General features: G+C 47.7%; 1 protein-coding gene across 1 annotated transcript in view; it reads right to left on the reverse strand.

The window, feature by feature from the left end:
* Nucleotides 1-22,461, reverse strand: part of LOC137652682 (ubiquitin carboxyl-terminal hydrolase 19-like) — a 328,815-nt gene that overhangs the window by 297,788 nt on the left and 8,566 nt on the right. Inside the window, exon 2 of the mRNA XM_068386089.1 lies at nucleotides 9,731-9,871. Within this exon, the coding sequence (XP_068242190.1) occupies nucleotides 9,731-9,800 (70 nt within the window). The 5' untranslated portion in view covers nucleotides 9,801-9,871. The remainder of the gene's footprint in view (nucleotides 1-9,730; nucleotides 9,872-22,461) is intronic.

Genomic DNA, 22,461 nt, shown 5'->3' on the forward strand with positions numbered 1-22,461 from the left:
CAAGAAAGGCGGAAAAATGAACAGGAAAAGAAAGCCAGTCACTCTCCCCTTTTATTCCACTTACTGGTAACCTTAGCCCTTGATCTACAGATACTGGTCCCGTTAGAGGGCAAAGGTAGATAAAGCATCTGATGTGCAGCAACCAGAAGTCCCAGGTTGAAAGTATCCATGGACCCTAAGAGTCACGTCGCATAGGTAACGGGTGGTGAAGGTGGTTTGTCGTCTCCAGACCCCTACTCTGAGAACCTGGGCCACAGAGAATTTCTTCTTGAAGGCTACGGAAGTAGCAACACCTCTAACGTCATGAGCTTTCACTTGAATCAGGAGATTACTTCTCAGAGACAAAACGAAATGGAGTTTTTAGAAATCATCACCATCATTCTTTCTGTGCTGATGAACAAATTTTGCAGGTGGAGCCTGAACAGCCAAGTACTCTTTAGGTGGCACCTCAATGCCCTAACCGGACACAGTAGTTGATCAGGATCCTCAGTTACACCACAAAGGCTTGAAATATGAAAAGATAAAACTTTGGCTCTGATGTCAACAGATTCTGGGTCTTGGCTGCAAAATCAGGGACGAAGCCCAAAAACCTTCTTCCAGTAAGTCAAATGAAATCCCCTGAAGATCACTGACATGTTTGGTAGGAGGTCCCTATCCGAAGCTTGTCTCAAAAGTTAAAAGGGAGTCTTCTTTAACGAGGCTAGAAACATAACCATATTTCAAAAAGGAAGACTAACCTCACTGAAGGGCAGGACTGCTCAAATGTTTATATGAGCAATTTCCTCAAAAGAAGAAAGGTCTAATTCGTCAAGTCTATAGCCTCAACTCAAGGCCATGCGATAGCCTTTTACTACAGAAACGTTAAAAGTTTATCCTTTTGGGGTCAGTGCTAGAAATCTATGATCGCTGGAAGAGAGGCCTTGAGCGGAGATACCACTCCCACGACACCAACCACAGAGGACGGCTCACTTGGCCTGATAGACCGCTATCGAGGAATTTTGCAGGTATCCAGGCATTTAGAGGGCAGTTTCCTGCAAAAATAATCTTTGAGACAGAGGGTGCTGGATAACCTCCACACGTAAAGCCGCAGGTAAATTTCTGCAATGTAAAAGATCCTGATTGGGGCTGCTACAGAAGATGTGCGAGTTCTCTCGGGACTTCTGAGAGCAGCTACAGAAGATCCGGGTTCCACTTGCAGTAAGGTTACATAGGAGCTATCAAGGTCATTAGAAGATTGGGCGTATGTGACTGTTGATCACCCTTCTCAGAAGGTAATATAGTGGAAAGGCATAAATGTCAAGCACGTCTCAAGGATGTTGAAATGCATCCTTGAATGTAGCTGAAGAGTCTGGCATTGGAAAGCAGTAAACTGGTAGCTTTGCATTTAAGGCTGTCGCAGTAAGGTCGATCTTCAGATCCCCACAAAGTCATCACTTCTCTCATTATTCAAGGGACTCTTTACCAAGCATTGGAGTTCTCCAGCTTAGTTGGTCCTCTAAGACTTTACCTTTGCCCGGAATGAAGCCGACGGAGACGGATATTGCGTTGTCCTCTGACCATTCCAGGGTTTCCACCACTAGCTGATACAGATGATTGGACTTTGTCCATTCCTTCTTGCAGATGTAAAAAACCACAGTGGTGTAGTCACTCATCAACACCACCCAGTGACCCTGATGGAGAGGGCCCTTTAATATGTTGATGTGAACTAGATGATCTGACACTGACCAGGTCCCCAAGGCAATGCGCCGGATGATGCATCAGTGAAGAGACAGAGGACAGACTTCAAGGTTGGAGAGATTGGTCCACCAATAAAGATCTTCCTTGGACCTTGATCCCAAAGAAACCAGAAACTGCAGATTGTCTTGATGCTGAGACCATGAGGACCTGAGGTCCCATTGCAAGTTCCTCACACGCATGCTTCTGCCAGAAACTAGTCACTCAAAAGAAGCAAGATGGCCTAGCAACTTTTCCAATGAAGAGCTTGGAGACTAAAGCTTCGTAGAAACGGAGGAACCACCTGACGGAGCTGTGATATCCCATCTTCTGATGGAAAAACCTTTCCCTCAATGGTGTTGATCCTCAAACCTGGGTAAACTAGCCTCCTCTGGGTCAAGGAGAGGGCAGACTTCTTCCAGTTCATCAGAAGCCTGTACTAGTGTGACAGAAGTATCTCCCAAGGTTACCCCCAGAATCAGCCAGTCGTCTAGATACCTCAGCAGTCTGATCACAATGAGATGAGTCCAGGAGGACACCAACTCAAAGATCCTTGTGAAAGCCTGGGGAGCTGTCGGTACGACAAAACAGAGGACCTTACCGTCCAATAATATCCGAGGGTACTTTCTGGATGCTGGATGGACCGGAATCTGAAACTAAGTGTCCTTTAGGTCTAATGTAAGCATCAAGTCCCCCAGTCTGATGTCTTGAATGAGCGTGGCTCCTGTCTCCATCTCAAATGGAGTTTGCCTAATGTAGACGTTCAAGGATGAGAGGTTGCTGATGGGTCTCTGGCCTCCAGACACCTTTACTAGAAAGAGTCGATTGAAGAAGCCGGGAGACCCATCCTCCACCTTTAGCAGGGTGCCTTTGTCAACAATTTTTTGAACCTCCTGTAGAATGGCTTCAGGCTTCAAGGATAACATCATTGGTGGAGGAATTAGAGGGAGTGAGCTCGTGAATGGGGCAAGGTACCAGGATCAGAGGACCTGGATAGTCCAGTCCTCTGCACCATGGAACCACCACCTCCTCCAATTCCTCTTAAGAGGACCGTCCGCCGTGTCCGCCATTTTTTTTTCTAATGATCCAAATTACTCAATTTCTATATATGTTTTACATATATATAATACCTTCATCATATAAAAATTTCAAGTCATTTGATCAAAAACTTTTGGATTTATTAGCAAAAATCATGATTCAAAAAAATATTTAGGTACATTTTTCCTAACTACTATAATACCAATTGTATTGAAACTTATACCACAAAAACTACTCTAACAACCGAACAATTCTGTCAGACAGAATTTTGATTTTCCTTTTTGTTTTTTTTAATGAATTTTTATTTTTTTTTCCTCGTCTAGACGGAAAATAATCGTGAAAAAAAATGTAAAAAGAAAATCAAAATTTTGTCTGACAGAATTGTGGGATTTTTCTTCTTCTTTTCAACGATATCTTTTTCTCTAATATCGAACAACAAATAAGTGAGAAAAATGTACCTAAGTGGGAATAAGTATGTTTTTGAGTTATGAGCTCCCAAAGATTTGCAGCAAACTTTCGCTTCTTTTCTAAAAGAAATCAAGATAATATCATTATGATAACTTTTATTGTTTATTCCTACATAAATGCACCCTAAAGGAGGTATTTGAACCCTCAGTTTACTATTCCTATGTTATGAGTTGCTAGCGATCTCTAATTATTGCCAGTGTTTTAGTTAGCAGGTTTCAGCTTTGTACTCTTATCCATGTTTCCCTCTTTCTTGGTTCTTTTTTCTTGTTCTCCACTTACTTTTTGTTCTTTCTATCACCTTATGTAACATTGGCATTGCTATAAAATTCCAGAGGACGTTGTGAAAGCACAATCAACATACGAACTTCAAGTAAATAAACACATGCATTATAATTTCTATATGTCTTTGGAAACTTTGCTGATGTTTTCGTAGCTGGTAGTTTTCATTCACCTACCCTCTACCAATGCCTCTCATTTTTGCCAGAAGTACGAGATTTCGAAACATATATATGAGAGAGAGAGAGAGAGAGAGAGAGAGAGAGAGAGAGAGAGAGAGAGAACTGCGCATCTGTCAAACTCAGTCATACAGACGACGCCATAAGGATGACGTCATCATTTAAAGATCACTATATCTTCATTGTTTGGAAAAATGATTGACTATTTGTTCTTTCTATAACCTTAGGTAACATTGGCCTTGCTATAATGTTCCCGAGGGCGTTGTGGAAACACAATGTACATACGAACTTCAAGTAAACAAACGCATACATTATAACTTCTATACATCTTTGGCAACTTTGGCTTCTGTTATTGTAGGAGTAGAGTTTGTTCATCTACACTCTACCAATGCCTTCCATTTCTGCCAGACGTACGATAGATCGAAAAAGTGAAAAATCGCTATAGATATGCAAAATTAACACACAACGACGATTTTGTCAAACTCAGTCATGCAGACGACACAGTAAGGATGACGTCATCATTTAAAAACCTCTATATCTTCGTTATTTGTAAAAATATTTGGCTGAAACTTCTAGGGAGTATGTACGACATATTTACACATACATAGAAGCAATAAAACGATTTTTGATTTCTGAAAGTTGTTATGTCAATACCCCATGGCGGACGGTCCCCTTAAGGCATTCCCACACTGGTGGTGTAGCGGGGGGAATACCTGTTCTAAAGGAGACATCTTTCTTTTCCCTTTCCACTCTCTCTCATCTGACCTTTGGCTTTGGCGGGACGGAAAAGACAGGGGAGGAGGCTTCTTCTGGATGGAATGCATTAGAGCTGAACTTCACTTCAATGGTCTCCTTGACTGAGGTGTCTGACCTGAAGGCCTAGGATGAGATAACATTGAGAGCTGCGGCTGTTTGAAAAACATTACTCTCACCATTACAGAGTCCTTTGCCTCCTTCCTCAAATTGTTGGTGGCAGCAGTGATTGCTTTCAAGGGGAACAGTGAAGGTTGGTCCAATGGGGCATTCCTTAGGTCAATGTGTTCTTGTCTGCAGATTCTCTTGTGCAGCCTAGATATGATTGCCTCACAATGCTTAAGAATTCAGTTAGCCCCCTGGGAAGTGACCTGAAACATCAGATACTCAACTGCTCTAGTCCCTGTAAGAACAATGTCCTTGAGTGCCTTCTTTTTACTCGGGTCAGAGAGATCTTCCATATTTGTCAAATATCGTACTGTGCCAGTGCAGTTATTAATCCAGGAAGCTGTCAGTATGGCCTTAATTGCGATGGCTCCATATTCGGCACCTCTACCAGGGGAAAAGAGACTGGGATGGAGGGCAACCTATTTGACAAACAACCAGGGGTTAACTTGGCCATAGCGGGATCCAACAGAAGCAAAAAATTTGCCTCAAAACTGTAGTACTTCCACTGCATTGGTAGCTGAATGGAGACCAAAATTGAAGTCTTTTTCCTACAACCTGCAGGGCATTCTTGGCCATCAATGTCCACGGAAGACCTAACTTGAGATTTGGTGCTGGAAGGAAGATTAATAACAGACCTATTCCTGAGTGATGAAGAAAAGGCTTCCAAATCCCATTCACTGAAAGTATTGATTTAATCGCGAATTTAGGTTCGTGTTTCCCTTCTAAGTCAAGGGGGTCATAGGCCCATCTGGCAAAGGGAGTGCATGTGCTGACTCTTCTAATAATTCCACTGAAGAGAAATCTTCCTAGACATCTACTTCCTCCTGAGATTGGGTCTTGGACATCTGTGGCTCGAGAAGTGGGCGGCGATATTGAAGTCATCTGGAGTGAGGCGTAAGGCTGCCGTCCCTTGAGGATTGAAGAGGCACCTTTCTTGGCAACTTGGAGTCCTTCGAGTCTTCTTCCGATCGCCTGCCGTAAAGGAAGACTATAAGACAAAAGGTCTGACACGAGGGTCTTGGCGTGCTGGCCAAGATAGATCCTCCATGAATGTGAGCGGCATCAACCTGAATTTTTTTAGAGTAATCACTCTTAGCAGAAGGAAGCCTATGTATTACCTCGGGCTGGCATCCCCCGAGGTAAAGTAACTTGCACCCCGGTTCTGCGACATCGTCTGGCCGAAACGAATTTCATGAAGATCTAGGGACGACGAAGTAAATGATGGGTACTTTACAGGTAGAAGAGAAGGGCTTGCTGTGACAGCATCGATGAAGTCTGCGTTTTGCACGCGGATTACTCTTTCAGGATGGAGATGCTCAATTCTTCGGGATTTCCTCAAAGTATGTGCCTGTGCCTCTTCTGGAAAAGGTGGGTTTAAACAATTCTTACCTTTAGCTACCTTCTTCCCTCTTGCAGAAGAGATGGCCTCTGATACATGATGAGTCCTCTTAGGAAATAAAGGCATCCGCAGTATCTTGGACCTCAGTACGATCACTGTGCGAAACAAGTTCTCGGTCACGGCAAGGTGAGGAGAATGACCTTTAACTCTTGAAGAAAAACCTCAGAGAGAGCGATCCCGGGAGCCGAGAAGCAGGCCTTGATGCGGAGAGCAGATGAAGCAAGAATCAAAACTGAAGGAGAGTCATGATTGTCTTGCAAGGGTGAGGTGTGGTAGCAATAGGAAGAATGCCCCGTGAGCAAAGGCGAGGCCCAATTGCAGCGAGAAGGCAAAGAGAACTTGTAGTGTGATGAAGAACTGTAAAGCCCTGAATGAAGCATGTCTGGATCGAACTGGAGAGGCGCAGTCAAATGCAAAGATGAAAAATGGCTCCACTGTGAAGGTAAAGAATGCCTGGAGTGCAAGGGTGAGGGTTGTCCTGAAGGACATCTGTGACACAGCACAGGAGTATGTCAAGAATGCACAGGAGACGAATGCTTGGATCACGAAGACGAGCACCATCTGGAGCAGGATGGTGAGGAGCGTCTAGACTGTGAAGGTGAAGGGCAGTTAGATTTCGAAGGGAAGTGGCTGCACCAACTGCTTCAAATGTAGTCTTGCAATTCTCGAGGCACAGCGAGGACCTCTCTGGGGACAATCTGATGAGCTTTTGTGATGAACGAGGCAAGGCAAGGCAGCAGGGCGCTTGACCAACGATCTCTGAGGTGCGAAGACGAAGCAGGTTCGTGAGAGTAGGAAGACCGCACTCTCTTAGAGAAGCATCAACAGGAAGGAACCCAGTCCAAAAAATCGTCTGCAGTAGCAGAAGGTCTGGTAAGCGAAGGACTGGCAGCAGTAGGCTTCGAAAGCGTAGATCCAGCAACCGAAGGTTTGGCCGTAGATTCAGTAATGAAAGGTCTATGCTGACTGCAAGGGGCTGAGGTCTCCCTACGAAGAGGAGAGATCCCGCCTACGACTAGGCTTAGCTCGTAGGGCAGGATCCAAAAAGCTGCAGGGCTCCCTTGATGACGACCTCGATGGAAGAGCAGCAGCAACTGAAGTAGACATCGGCTCTCTGAAAGGATGGAATAATGAAAAAATCTCCCAGAGGATGAGGCACCGTCGTTTCACTAGGGGAAACAGCAAGGTCTCCCTGTCCTTGAACCTGACCAGGTGATGAGGGATCATCGCTCTTCACCAAGTGCTCTATAGAGAAGGCCACAAGGGAAGAGTTCTGGGGGGGGGGGGAGAAACCTTCTGGGATTTTTTAGACTTCAAGGAAGACCCTGAAGGCAAAGAATCTTTTTGGGCCTTTTACTTCCTCCTGCCAAAGAGCACCCACTGAGAGGATGGCCACTCCCTACATTCACTACAGAGGCTTCCTAACATGCCCAGCATAAACTGCGAGGATCAACCTTAACACTGCTCATAAATGTGCCATAAGTCTTAAGAGGCACACCCGAACACACTCGCATGATAATACACACACCACAAGCTGGGAAGATGAAAAGTTGAAGTTAATTTAAAAGTTAAAGAAAAAAGCAGAATCTGCCAAAAAATCCAGGTAGAAAGGAACAAGGTTACTCTCTCATGGCTGAAATCCAAGTGAGGTTACAGTGAGCTACAGGCCGGGGGGGGGGGGGTTGTCTCCTTGCAGCCGACAGGGTAATTACCTGCTAGTTGTTTACATCTACTGTAGTTAAAAGTTTTAACTGCCCTATTCCAGCCTTCACTGTTATCCATCTCCTATAAGTAAAGGAGGGTGTTTATATTTATGCTGGAACAACCTTTTTAATGTTAAACTTTCTAACAAAAAAAATTCTGGTGAGTGATGAGAGCCTGAAGAGCACCACAAGGCTGGCGAACGATGAGCTAAGTGGGAGTTCAGAGAAGCAGGCGAGTGAAGTAAGTGAGCTGGTTGATGGCAAGACTGCCAATGACGGCCTTGAACTGCTGAGAGGCAAGGCAAGGGGAGAAAGTAACAGGGTTACGAGTGGTGATCAAGCGAGGAAGATCGGCTCTCACCAGGTGACGAGTGGTGGTCACTAGGAGACTGGCGCGCAGCTGGAGAGTGACAAATAGCCAAACGCGAACGAACGTCTGGCAGGTACAGGAGAAGAATGGCGGTCCCTGCAGGGAATGAAGAAACGTTTCCTAACCACAGGGGAAAGAGAACGTCTAGAGAATCAAGGAATGAGCTCACTGGGTGACAAAGGATGGTCCTCGTGAGGAACTCGGTGGCGGCAAAGTTCCTACGAAGAGGAGGCCTGCTTCCGGCAGTATGTGGAAGGTCTCTGACACAAGGTTTCTGGGAAGGATTTCTCTTGCGGACAAGAGCGATGGCCACCTGCAAGAGACCTGCCTCAGAGACTTTGCTCCACCCCCAACAGAAGAGTAGGCTCAGCATGGGGAGGGGGAGCTTAGTCTCTGGCTGGCAACAGCAGAAGCAGTCGGCGAAGGAACAGGGGTGGGTCGTTCAGCGGTCAGGATTAAGGAAACTCCTGGAGTTACGCTGCTCAGAACTCTCAGGTGAAGGGGATTTCACCTCAGAGAAAGCCAGTGAACACTATCTCTCAGCACCAATCTGAAGGAGCTCCATCAACGCCTCCTTTGGCGGGGGCCGGTTATACCCAGCAATGGCCAAAACTGTAACAATTGAGAGAATGAAAAAGTTCCTCCCGGGGATGGTGCTAGGGGAAGCAGCAGCACTGCCCCTCGAACCCTGAGGTTAACCTGATGGTAATTGGTCTACGCTTTGGTTCAATCATTCCCGGAATAGACCGGTCAAGCAGGATCTTCGAGAAGAGACTGGGGGGTCAAAGAGGAAGTCCGAGATTTCTTCAACTTCGAAGAAGACCCCGAAGGCAAGGAATCTCTCTTAGACTACTTTTTTCTCTATTGCCCAAACCTCTCCCACTGGGTGGCAGACCACTCCCGGCATTCAGAACAGGTGTTGTCTCGATCACAACGGCAACCTAGGCAAGTCGAACAAAACAGATGTGGGTCTGTCTCTATGTAGGACACGAAGGTACTTCAGGTCCTAGACAGGTCTGCATGAGGACTGTCAAAAAAAAGCAATCGCACGGCAAAAGAAACCTAATTGATAAAGTAAACAGGTACACAAAGTCCAAAGAGCAAGTCAGTTAGAAGGAGGAGAGTGGTAACGTCTGTTCTCCATCGAGCCAAAAGCAATGTGGTTACTCAACACAGGTCTGTGAGTAAGCATGGGTAGCCGGCTAACTCCCACACTAGCAGGTGAGTGGTTATCCCTCGATAAAAGTCTCTTCTTTCAGCTTCGCCAAAAATTATATCCCTATAAATAGCTAAGGTTTGTATTGGGTGACGGAACAATTAGCCCAAACAGTCCAGTATTGAGACAAAGACCATAGGCAACTTGGGGAAAACTTGCAGTATACAGCAAGAGTTAAGTGGTTGGACTGCACGATAGAAAAGAAACAGGAAGAGATATAAAGTAAAACTTCTATCACATATTTGCAGTCAAGGGCCAAGAATGAACACTAAAATAATCCATTAAAGGTAATGAAAAATACTGTATTTCAAGTGGACAGTAGTTAACATAGACTGAAGAGCTCATTTCATAACTATTCACAAAGGAAAAATCAGACAAAACACATTAAAGGATGGTGATGTTTACAACACACATCACTAATAACTTAGTTCTATAATTTGTACATACTATTCTCTCTGTCCTTCTTCTTTTTGGCAGATGTTCCAACATCTTGCTTCTGTTTATTTGACGGCTCCATGGTGTCGTCTTCAGTTGACGAGCACCGTCGTTTCCTTTCTCCACTAATTTGCACCGTGGCTCAAACTAAGTCTGTAAATGAAATACACAAAAATATAAAAACTTGGAGGACTAAATTTCTTTTCAAATGCTATCAGTCTTGCAAATATGACAAATTCATAGATGATTTGTATTTTTCCTAACCATACAAACCTTGGCTATTTAATTAGGGTATTACTTTCGGCGTAGCTGAAATGACGAGCCATTAGAATTTTAACGAGGGTTTACTACCCCACCGCTAGTTAGCAAGGGGGTAGGGGAGGGGTAGCTAGCTACCCCTCCCCCCCTCACACACCGGTGAGCAGCTCACTTTGCTTAGAGGTAGGACTTCCCAGGGGACAGGGCTGGCAGGGCAAGTTTGATTAAATAGCTAAGGTTTGTATGGTTAGGAAAAATACAAATTATCTACGAATTTGTCATTTGTTCCGTAACCGATATAAATACCACGCTATTTAATTAGGGTGACTTAACCCTTAGGTAGGGTGGTAAGTCCCAGCCGTACTGGCTTTGGCTTTTGCCCGGGGACTCAGTATCTGAGTGTGTTAGAACTCAAGATAAAAAGTCCCTGCACCTCACAAGTGCCTTGCTCTGCAAGGAGCGCGGCCTACGTAAGCTAGTGTGTGAAGGAGTGAAGTGTGACTCGTCCTAGGAAGTTGACCTGGAGTCCTTTAGATGGAAATCTAGGTTAGGACGATCCCAATACCACCTCGTAAGGGTATGGGGACGTGACAGTATTAACTTAATACTAGGAACACAAGGAAACATGGTTTACCTGCAGTGGTTTGAGGTCAGCTGTGCAGAGAACCCAGGATGCTGCTTTCTCCAAGAGAGGGGAAGATGAACAAAAGAATAAGGGCCAGGTATACCTTTTCATTCATGCAGACTAAAACCGGGTAACAATGCCCTCAACCTTCTGCTACTTGTCCATTAAGGAGCCTGAGGTTTAAACCAGCTGTTGTGCAGCCACCACAGGGCCGATAGAGAACGTATTGAGCCTCCTGTAGGTCACGTCTTGCAGGTAGTCGGCTGTGAAGGTCGTTTGACGCTACCAAACCCCTGCTTGTAGAAACTTCGTAACAGAGTAATTTCTCTTGAATGCCAGGGACGTAGCAATGCCCCTGACATCATGTGCCCTAGGGCGACGTGACGGAGGAGGGTCAGGATTCAGGGAATGGTAGATAACCCTGCGAATCCAAACTGAGATTGTATTCTTAGTGACCCTCCTCTTCGTCCTTCCTGTGCTCACGAACAATTCTTGCACCCGAGGACGAATTGCAGCTATTCTCTTAAGATAGAGCCTCAGACTCCTTACTGGGCACAGTAGGAGATGGTCTGGGTCATATGTTACAGAACTGAGACTCGAAATCCGGAAGGAGTTGAACCGGGGGTCTGGCACTCCTGGATTCTGAGTCTTAGCTACAAACTCAGGGACGAATCTGAACGATACCTCCCCCCATCCCCTTGAATGGGCGATATCATACGAGAGACCATGAAGTTCACTGACTCGCTTGGCCGAGGCCAGAGCAAGCAGGAACACAGTTTTCCAAGTCAGGTGGGGATCAGAAGCCTGGCGTCATGGTTCGAAAGGAGGTCTCTTAAGAGACCTGAGGACTTGAACCATGTTCCATGGAGGAGATCTCACTTCCAACTGGGGGCAGGTCAGTTCATAACTTCGTATGAGTAGAGAAAGTTCCAGCGAAGAGGAAATGTCCATTCCTTTGAGCCTGAAGGCAAGACTTACGGCTGAGCGATAGTCTTTCACTGCCGAGACTGAAAGGCGCATTTCTTCCCGCAAATACACGAGAAACTCCGCTATTGCTGGAATAGTGGCATCGAGTGGAGAGATACCTCTCCCACGACACCAACCACAGAAGACTCTCCACTTTGCCAGGTAGACCCCTGCGGATGACTTTTGCCGGTCTCGAGACATCCTTTCTGCGACTTGTTGCGAAAAGCCTCTTTCTGTGAGGAGACGCTGGATAGTCTCCAGGCGTGAAGTCGTAGCGATGCTACGGCTTTATGTAAGATGTTGGCATGTGGTTGTCTGAGTAGCTCGTGTCGAGGAGGAAGTTCTCTCGGGAGTTCCGTCAGGAGCTGCAGAAGGTCCGGGAACCACTCTGCGTGATGCCATAGCGGAGCTATTAAGGTCATCGAAAGGTTGACCGATATTCAGGTCTTGTTGAGTACCCTTCTCATCAGACAGAACGGGGAAAAGGCGTACACGTCGATGTTGTCCCACCGTTGTTGAAAGGCATCTTGCCAGAGTGCCTTGGGGTCCGGGACTGGGGAGCAGTACAGCGGGAGCTCCAAATTCGAGGCTGTCGCGAACAGATCCACCGTCGGGGAACCCCACAAAGTCAGGACTTTCTTGGCTACTAGACGATGCAAATACCACTCGGTACTCACTATCTGATATGCCCTGCTCAGACTGTCGGCGAGAACATTCCTCTTGCCTGGAATGAAGCGAGCTGATAGTGGAATCGAGTGGACTTCGATCCATCTCAGTATCTCTACTGCAAGATGGGATAGCTGCTGTGAAAAGGTACCTCCCTGCTTGTTGATGTAAGCCACTACCGTGGTGTTGTCGCTCATCACCACCACGGAGTGACCCGCCAGGTATTGTTGGAACTGTTGAAGTGCCAGGAATACAGCCTTCATTTCTAGCAGATTTATGTGGAGGCACTTTTCTGATTCTGACCACAGCCCTGAGGTCCTGTGGCCCGCACCCTTTCTTTGAGGCGTCCGAAAACAGCATCAAATCTGGGGGGAGGACGAGAAGATCCACTCCCTTTCGTAGGTTCTCGTCTGTCACCCACCACTGAAGGTCCGTCCGTTCCGCAGGACCCATTGGGACCAAGATGTCCGGGGAATCGTGTTCTTGATCCCACCAGGACTTGAGTCGCCATTGCAGGGATCTCATCCTGAGGCGCCCATTTGGAACTATACGGGCCAGAGAAGAAAGGTGACCAAGGAGATGTAACCACGATTGGGCTGGGAGTTCTTCTCGTCTGAGGAAAGGAACTGCGACCCTCCTCAGCCTTGCTATCCTGTCGTCTGATGGGAAGGCTTTGTGGAGATTGGTGTCCAAGATCATGCCTAGATATACCAGTCGTTGAGTTGGAAGCAGGGAAGACTCCTCGAGATTTACCATGATCCCTAGATCTTGGCAAAGTCCCAAAAGCTTGTCTCGGTGTCGAAGAAGGGTCGACTCCGAGTCTGCCAGGATCAGCCAGTCGTCCAGATAGCGGAGGAGACGGACGCCGATCCTATGTGCCCACGAAGAAATCAGTGTGAACACCCTGGTGAATACCTGTGGTGCTGTGGAGAGACCGAAGCACACCACCTTGAACTGGTAGATCTTGTTGTCTAGGCTGAATCTTAAGTACTTCCTTGAAGACGGATGGACTGGGATCTGGAAGTACGCGTCCTTCAGGTCCAGTGTACACATGAAGTCTTACGGTCTCACCGCAAGTCTGACCGTGTCCGCTGTCTCCATGCTGAACGGGGTTTGTTTGACAAACCTGTTCAGGGCTGAGAGATCGATGACTGGTCTCCAGCCTCCAGACGCCTTCTTTACAAGAAAGTGTCGACTGAAGAAGCCTGGGGAACCGTCGACGACCTCCTGGAGAGCGCCCTTCTTTAACATGGTCTGGACTTCTGCCCGTAGGGCTTGGCCCCTTGCCGATCCCATGGCAAAGGAGCTCAACGACACTGGATCCGCTGTCAGGGGAGATAGAGATGTTATGAACGGGACGCGATATCCCTGACTGATTACGGAAATCGTCCAGGAATTGGCCACGAGTTCCTGCCATCTGTCTGCGCAACTTTGAAGGCATCCCCCCACTGGTGGACATGCAGGGGGACTGCCAATCCTAGCCTTTGCGGCCTCGACCGCTCCCTCTAGGATTCTTTCCTCCCCTGGAGGACTTTTTGCCTTTCTTGTCTTTGACAGGAAAGGGCTTCGACACCGTTGCCTTCGCAGCCACAGCCGGTTTCGTTGTCTTGGACGGGCGAGGTTGTTGAGGTGCCGGAGGTTTATAGGGCTTTGATGTAAGAGCCCTATGAAAGAGGGAGTCCTGGTTGGACTTCCTCCACCTATCGGCTGCCTGTTCCAAGTCTTTAGGCTCGAACAGGTTCTTCCCTAGAAGGGAAGAATGTCTGAGCCTGCTGACCTCGACGGCTGGGACCTTCGCGTGGAACCTCTCTACCACCGCATCACGACGTTTCAGGATTGAGTTGGCCCACAAGTTCGAGACTTGGTGGGCCAGAAACTCAATGGTGTGGGTGCCCGAGAGGAGGAAGGTCTCCAGGCCCTTCCTGGTGCCCTCCTTAGACAAATTTTCGGATCGCAACAGGATGCCAAGAGATCCCAGCCAGATGTCAAGCCACGAAGTAGCCTGCATGGCACACTTCGCGACCTTCTCCTGGCTTATGATCTCTATCACCGAGAAAGCCGGCTAGAGAGTCTCTCAAGAGGGACTTCCTTGGTAAGCTCTTCCACAGAGTGGTGCAGGGGAAGAGCTAAACAAGCCTCGTCCGTGATCTCGAAGTACCTCCTCTGTTAGACGCGAGGAGGCGGGAGGAGTTTGTTGCCAGCCGTTGCTGGCAACGGCTGGAGGAGGCGAGCTCGGAGAGCTGGCCCTCGACCTTATCCCTGGCACTCTTCACCCCTTGGGACCAGGGCAAAGCTGCACTGGCCTTAGCGGGGTTTCTGAGTGCCAAAGACTCGGTCCAGGACCGTGTCCTTGCCCTCGCGAGGAGGATCTCAGGATCGGGAATCCTGTTGAGATGCCTCATCAGGGTCAGGACTTGCCAGAAGGCATGCTCTGACTCTTGTGACTCCCCTCCTGGAGAACTGGCAGCGAAGTCTCCCGTCCCCAAAGGCTCTTCTTGAGGGGACACGTGGACATTCTCCGCGGGTCTTGTAGGTTCTGGACGGATCCTTGAGGATGACTTGGGGACTGTCTTAGAATCCTTGGGTTCCCTCCTGGGAGGAATACAGGACTCCAACAACAACGTCTGAGGGCTCTTCTCTGCTCCAACCTGGGACGATTCTCCAGCGCGAGGTGGGGTTTCTCCCATTGGTGCGATGGGAGAACGCCTCACCTCGTAAGACTCCCCCGAGGACAGAAAATGCTCGTCCACGGGAGAGGGAGTAAACGCCTGGGGGGGGAGAGGGAGCCTTCCTCAAGGATGTCCGAGGAGCCAGCTTGACCCTTGGAGAATTTACCACGGTTTCTACTCCTCTCTTTCTCTTCAGTGGGGTCGGAGCCGCCATAGTTTTGAGACCCATCTCAGCAAAGGCAGGTTTGACAGCCTGCACAACAGCTCTGAGGAGGGATCCAAACCATGGCTGCTTACTGACAGCAGCACTGTCAGAGACTCCCTCTGAAGGGAGGGGGTCGGGTGATCCTTTGGAGTAGACACGACTGCTGGACCTGCCTGGAAGGAAACGGAAGAAGAGGAAGGTTGGTTCCTGGACCCAACAGGTGATTTCCCTCCCTCCTGCGAGCGCGCTGGTCTGCGCTTGCAGGGGGGGGACGTGAGGATGACCTGGCTGCTCTCGTTCCTGTAGGCTCGCGTTGTGCCTCCCGATGAGAAACGCGCTGGGGATCGCGCTGGCGCGATAGTACCCTACTAGGATTGCGCTCGGGCGATCGGTCGCGGGCGCGTGTGGGCATGATGGCGAGGGCGCGCGGGAGAGCAATGGCGCGTAAGGCGTGTAGGCGAGCGACTGCGCACAGGTGAGGGTGCGCGCGGGCGCGTAGATCTCAGAGATGGCGAGAGGGCGCACTGGTGCACTGGCGAGTGATGGCGCGCAGGCGATGGAGCGCGCGGGCGCTCAGGAGATCGATGGCGCGCAGTTGCGCGATCTGGAGAAGAAGGAAGCGCAGGCGGGAGTGCAAGCGTTTGCACGCGCGATGGAGATTGTTCATGAGAGCGTGGGCGCGCAGGATCTCGGCGAGCTCTAGGCGATAGCCCACGCGCAGGGGTGTTACCCCTAGCGCGTGGGCGTGCAGGAGGGCGCACAGCAGGAACTGGTGTCTGCGTGCGATGGCTGACGAGCTGGCGGGGTCCTATGGCGCATAGGCAAACGCTGAAGAGAAGGAGAAACTCAGTTCTTCCTTCTTGCGCCCAGATCCGGAGATCGTGGGCGTGCGGGCGAACGATGGCGCGCACGTGAAGAGCGCTGGTGAGCAGGAGATCGTGGGCGCGCAGTTGTAAGCTGGCGAGGAGAAGATCGCTGGCGCGCAGGTGAGCGCTGGCGAGCAGGAGATCGCTGGCGAGTAGGTGAGCGCTGGCGAGCAGGAGAGCGCTGGCGAGCAGAAGAGCGATGGCGAGTAGTCTCAGCTGCAGAAGGTCTCTCGGGCGTTGTCTCCGAGGATGAAGTTCTGAGCAGAAAGGACTTCACCGCAGGAGAACGTTGGAGCGCAGGGGATACCTGGCGCTTAAGGGACTTGCTAACATTGTGAGAAAGCCCCTTTTGCCCCGAAGGGACCGGTGCCCGTTGAATAACGGGATGCGTGGGCGCCCAAAGCGCGTCAGCAGCCAGGAACGGAGACGGCAGGTCCGAAGGTCTGGCAGGCGAAGGAGAACGATCAGCAGAGAGGTCCAAGGATGCAACTGCAACGGTCGGTGCACAGCAAGGAGGATCCTCTGCAGGGGACTGCGACGGAGAAGAGCCGAAGAGGCGCCTCCTAACTCCCTTGTGAGGAGAAGGAAGGCCTCTACGGCGAAGAGGAGGGCGAGCCTTCCGACGGATACGTCTTCTGGGGGCGGCAGGCAGACCATTGTCAGTCCTCCGAAGAGGAGTCTCTGTCAGTGAACTTCCCCGAGGAGGAGAATCACCTGCAGGACAGACCGTTGGACTTAGCTCCTCCCTCGAAGGATGTTCGGAGGGAGAAACTAAGCCTTCAGCTGCATCGGGAACCAAGGCAGGGGTTTGACCTAACTCGTCGGAGGCCCCTGCCACAACATCGTCGACGATAGACAGAGGGTCAACATCTGCTACTGCCGGCGACTGTTTGACAGCAGCCCCCAACTTGATTATGTCAAACAGGGCTTCCCTGGAGGGCGAGCCCTTAAGCCCCAAGGAAGCCAAAAGCTGCAACAAATCATCATTAGCAACAGTGTAATAGATAAATCCTCCCCGGGGGAGGAGGAGGAGCTGCCTCGCTATGGGAGGCAACTCCCTCTCGCGAACCCCAAGGTCGGTCAACAAAAGAACGGCCTACGCTACCACTCGACGGCCTCTCGGAAGAGACCGATCGAGCGGGAGCTTCAGAGGTGGTTTGGGCTACGGAAGAAGAGTCCTTAGAATTTTCTTTCTTCAAGGAAACCCTTGAAGGAGAAAGATCCCTTTTGGACTTCTTCTTCTGGCGCCAGGAAAACCTCTCCCACTGGGAGGTAGACCACTCCCTACACTCACTACACACTTTGTTTCTATCACACCGTTGGCCCCTGCAGAACGGACATAAGGTGTGAGGGTTCGTTTCAACCGCCGACATACAGTATATATACCCCAAGGGTGGTCAGGTAATCCGGGGCACTTCCGCATAATGGTAGAGGCCAACTTCCAAGCACACACTGCAAAGAAAAAGCAAAAAAGATTAAGGCTGTCAATAAGCTACTCACCGAGGTAGCTGAGGGGGAGCAGACACGTCTGTTCATCACCCGAGCCGAAAGCAAAGTGAGCTACTCACCGGTGTGTGAGGGGGGGAGGGGTAGCTAGCTACCCCTCCCCAACCCCTTTGTTAACTAGCGTGTAGTAAACCCTCGTTAAAAATCTAATGGCTCGTCATTTCAGCTATGCCGAAAGTAATACCCTAATTAAATAGCGTGGTTTGTATTTTGGTTACAGAACAAATTTAATCTATGCAGTTTCCTTGCTCCAAACATTAAGAAGTAAGGGAAACCAAAGAACACAAGGGTTAATCATGTCTCAAAAACTACAATCTTTTTTAAAGAGCTTTGACTAGACTCCTTAAGGTTTTAAAAAGGAATGATTGTACATTTAATTACTATTTTTCTTACATAGATCATCTTAAAATGGGAAGCCCCAAATGCCATGTGACCTATCACATTTATTCTAAATCTCAAGTGTGACTAATTTGTACTAATTCTGCATTTCAATAAAAAGAAAAAAAAGATAATCAAACCTGTAACTGATCCTTTCAATTTTTTCTTATTTTTCTAAATTAGCATAATTGTAAATGTATGACCCAAGAATAGAGAGATTCTTTGTGAAATTTAAAAGTGAATCTGCTAGTATTAATCAGACATTATGCATGGATCACTGGATATCAATGAACTTGAAAAAAGCAAAGATAAAACTTAACAGACCATGGAAAAAACTGACCTGTAATGATATCTAATGATAGGCTTTTACTTATATCATCTTTATGACATCCAGACAGCTCACTCCAATTATTGTGTGCATTCTATAAAATATTTTCTCAAATTTTCCTACATAAAACAGCAATCCAAAAACAAGGAAATTCTTTAAAAATTTAAAAAGGTTAAGAAAACTCAGTCTTAAATACCTGAGACCTTAAATATGAGTATGATTTCAGCCAAGCTGAAAATGAAAATTTGAAATAAATATGACAAATTCGTAGGAAATTTGTATTTATCCTAACTATACAAACCTTAGCTATTTAATATAGGTTATTACTTTCGGCGTATCTGAAATGAGGAGCCATTAGAATTTTAACGAGGGTTGCTACCCCACCGCTAGTTAGCGGGGGGTAGGGAGGGTAGCCTGCTACCACCCCCTCACACAAACCTGTGCTGAGCTCACTTTGCTTAGAGGTAGGACTTCACGGGGGATAGGGCTGCAGGCAAGTTTGATTAAATAGCTAAGGTTTGTATAATTAGGAAAAATACAAATTACCTACGAATTTGTCATTTGTTCCGTAACTGAAATACAAACCACGCTATTTAATATGGGTGACTCACCCCTTAGGAAGGGTGGTAAGTCCCAGCCAGTACTAGCTTTTGGCTTTGCCCGGGACTCAGTATCTGAGTGTGTCAGCACTCAACAATAAGGAGTCCCTGCACCTAGCTAGAACCTTACTGCGCAAGGGCTGCGGCCTACGTAAGCTGTGTGTGAAGGTCTGAAGTGTGACTCATCCTAGGAAGTTGACCTGTACTCCCTTAGAAGGAAACTTTAGGCTAGGACTCTCCCAATACCACCTCGTCAGGGTATGGGGACGTGTCAGTATTATCTTAATACTCCGAACACAAGGAAACATGGTTTACTGCATTGGTTTGAGGTCAGCTGTGCGGAGAACCCAGGATGCTGCTTTCCCCAAGAGAAGGGAGGATGAAGAAAAGAGTAAGGCCAGACAAATCTTTTCATTCATGCAGACTAAGACCAGGTAACAATGCCCTCAACCTTCTTCTACTTGTCCACTATGGAGCCTGAGGTTTTAAACCAGCTGTTGTGCAGCCACCACACCGGCCGACAGAAAACGTATCGAGCCTCCTGTGGGTCACGTTGTGCAGGCAGTCGGCTGTGAAGGTCGTCTGATGCTTCCACACCCCAGCTTGAAGGACCTGCGTCACTGAGAAATTTCTCTTGAGGGCCAGGGACGTAGCTACGCCCCTGACATCATGTGCTCTAGGGTGACATGACGGAGGAGGGTCTGGATTCAGGGACAGGTGGATCACCCTACGAATCCATGCCGAGATGGTGTTCTTGGTGACCCTCCTCTTAATCCTCCCAGTGCTAACAATGCTTGCACCTGGGGACGACTGTAGCCGTTCTTCTGAGATATAACCTCAGACTCCTTACTGGGCACAGTAGGAGATGGTCTGGGACATCTGTTACAGTACAGAGACTCGAACCCGGGAGGAGTCGAACCAAGTGCCCGGCACCCCCTGATTTTGAGTCTTAGCACCAAACTCAGGGACGAGTTTAAACGTTACCTTCCCCCCACACCCTTGCATGGGCGATGTCATGTGAGAGACCATGAAGTTCACGGACTCGCTTGGCCGAAGCCAAAGCTAGTAAGAACACCGTCTCCCAAGATAGTGGCAAAATGAAGCGTGTGTCCGTGCCGTCCTTCGAGCACGAGAGAGTGCAAGAGGACATGGGCCATGATATAGTGTCTACCACAAGGTGATTGAGGTCATGGAATCAGGTTTATTTTGTGTATGTTACTCCAAGTGTTTTGTGAAAAGATGAATAAAATTTTGTTCGTTTTTTTCAAAATCTCACGTCGGCTAAAATCCGGGTCGTATTTGGGGTCATTCAATTTAGAAAACACGAATAGAGAGGGATTTCATGCACAAATAATAGCCGAGTTGATCATCTTACACTGACTGTATTCTCTTAAGTTTACAAGGCGCCCTTAATTATGAATTACATTACGTTACTAAGAAAAAGCCCTCAGAAAAATGGTACTCGGTTGGCACCCAGGTTGGCACCTGCCATTCCTCTCGTGACACACTCGCTAGGCTTCCGAAACTAGATTGTCCCCTATGGGCAGTTTCCCAAGCGCCCATAGATGGGCATCGCGATGCCTGATCAATGATTGGTTGTTTTGACCCGAAAGTCTCATGACAACCAATCGGGAGAGGGTTTGGTGACAGCAAGCCCAAGCTAACCTGTAACCGTCATTTTTGCAGTGCCAACCAAACCACAGCGTAACCGTCCTTCCTCTAACAAAGAGGAAAAATCTGTTGACACTTCACTTATCCCGTCCATATATATATATAATACATATATATATATATATATACATATATATACATAATATATATACATATATATATATATACATACATATATATATATATATATGTATATATATATATATATATATACATATATATATATATATATATGTGTATATATATATATATATATACACACATACATTATACTTCTTCAGAGGACTAATCAGTCCTCTGAAGAAGTATCACGAAACTAGTCAGGACTTAAGCGCATATTTCGTATTTTCATTTCCCCGTGGTTTTTCTGCATCTGAGCATCACGTTTTCCTGTGATTTTTACACACATGTATATATATATACAGTGGAAACCGCTACATCCGAATTTTCCCAACATCCGAAGTAAAATTTGAGCAAATTTTTTACTCTACACCCGAATTTTATTTCGACACACGAAGTAAGCAATTTTCGTCGTACCGGTTGTATCCGAATTTTTTGACACGCGAAGCACAACTCGAACACGTTCCTACTCTACACCCGAATTTTTTTTTCGACACCCGGAGTAAACAATACTCGTGCGCGTAGTCGGTGCTCATAGCGCCTGATGTGCTTTTTATTTCCGCAATAGAAAGGCAGCACTTCGACCTCGGAGGGACCCTCAATTAGCGCGGCTTGGGTCAGTCCTCTATTCTCGGTCGGCTTCTTGCGGTTGTGCCCTGTGCATTCTGCTATTAACTGTGTTTAATTGTGATTTTTTATGTGCATCCTTTAACGGTAATTTACGTAAAGTATGGGTCCTAAAAGACTTAGTTTTGCCAGTGGTAGTGGTGAGAAAAGGAAGAAGGAAATGCTTTCTTTAGAAGTTAAGCAGGAAATTATTGAAAAACATGAGCGTGGCCGTCCGAGTGAGTGAACTTGCTAAACAGTATGGCCGTAATATGTCGACAATCTCGACAATCCTTAAACAGAAGGAAGCTATTAAAGCAGTGAGACCTTCTAAGGGATCACCATTATTTCAAAACGCCGTACCCCTATTTTAGAAGAGATGGAACGACTTCTGCTAGTCTGGATTAAGGACAGAGAGATTGTTGGCGACGACACCACCAAAACCGTCATCTGCGAGAAGGCACACGCATCTTTACGGACTTGAAGGAGGAGAGCTCTGGGGTGATGCTGGGGAGAGTTCAACCGAACCTTCCTCAGACGATTTCAAGGCATCTCGTGGCTTGTTTGAGAAATTTAAGAAACGGTCCGGGATTCATTCAGTTGTTCGCCACGGAGAGGCTGCTAGTGCGAACACAAAGGCTGCAACTGACTTTGTCAAGAACTTTGAAAGGATCGTGCTGGAAGAAGGCTACGTAGAGCAGCAAGTGTTTAATTGTGATGAAACCGGGCTGCTTTGGAAGATGCCCAGTCAAACCTACATCACCGCCGAAGAGAAGAAATTGCCTGGGCATAAGCCAATGAAGGATCGGTTGACTCTTGCCCTATGTGCCAACGCTAGCGGGGACTTTAAAGTCAAGCCCTTACTGGTTTACCATTCCGAGAACCCTAGGGCTTTTAAGGCACACAACGTCGATAAGGACCAGCTTTATGTTTTCTGGCGATCCAACTCGAAGGCCTGGGTCACTAGGCAGTTCTTTGTGCAATGGGTTAACCAAGTTTTCGGCCCTTCTGTGAAGAAGTATCTTCATGAACAGAAATTGCCTTTAAAGTGCCTGCTATGCCTTGACAATGCACCCGCTCACCCCCCTGGACTTGAAGATGATATCTTCGATGAATTCAAGTTCATAAAGGTGCTGTATCTTCCACCGAATACCACCTCTATCCTCCAGCCCATGGACCAGCAAATCATCTCTAATTTTAAGAAGCTCTACACCAAGCACTTATTTAAGCAGTGCTTTAATGTCACGCAAAGCACCAACTTAACTTTGCGTGAATTTTGG

The sequence above is a fragment of the Palaemon carinicauda genome, chromosome 1, assembly GCF_036898095.1.
Source record: "Palaemon carinicauda isolate YSFRI2023 chromosome 1, ASM3689809v2, whole genome shotgun sequence".
NCBI lineage: Eukaryota > Metazoa > Arthropoda > Malacostraca > Decapoda > Palaemonidae > Palaemon > Palaemon carinicauda.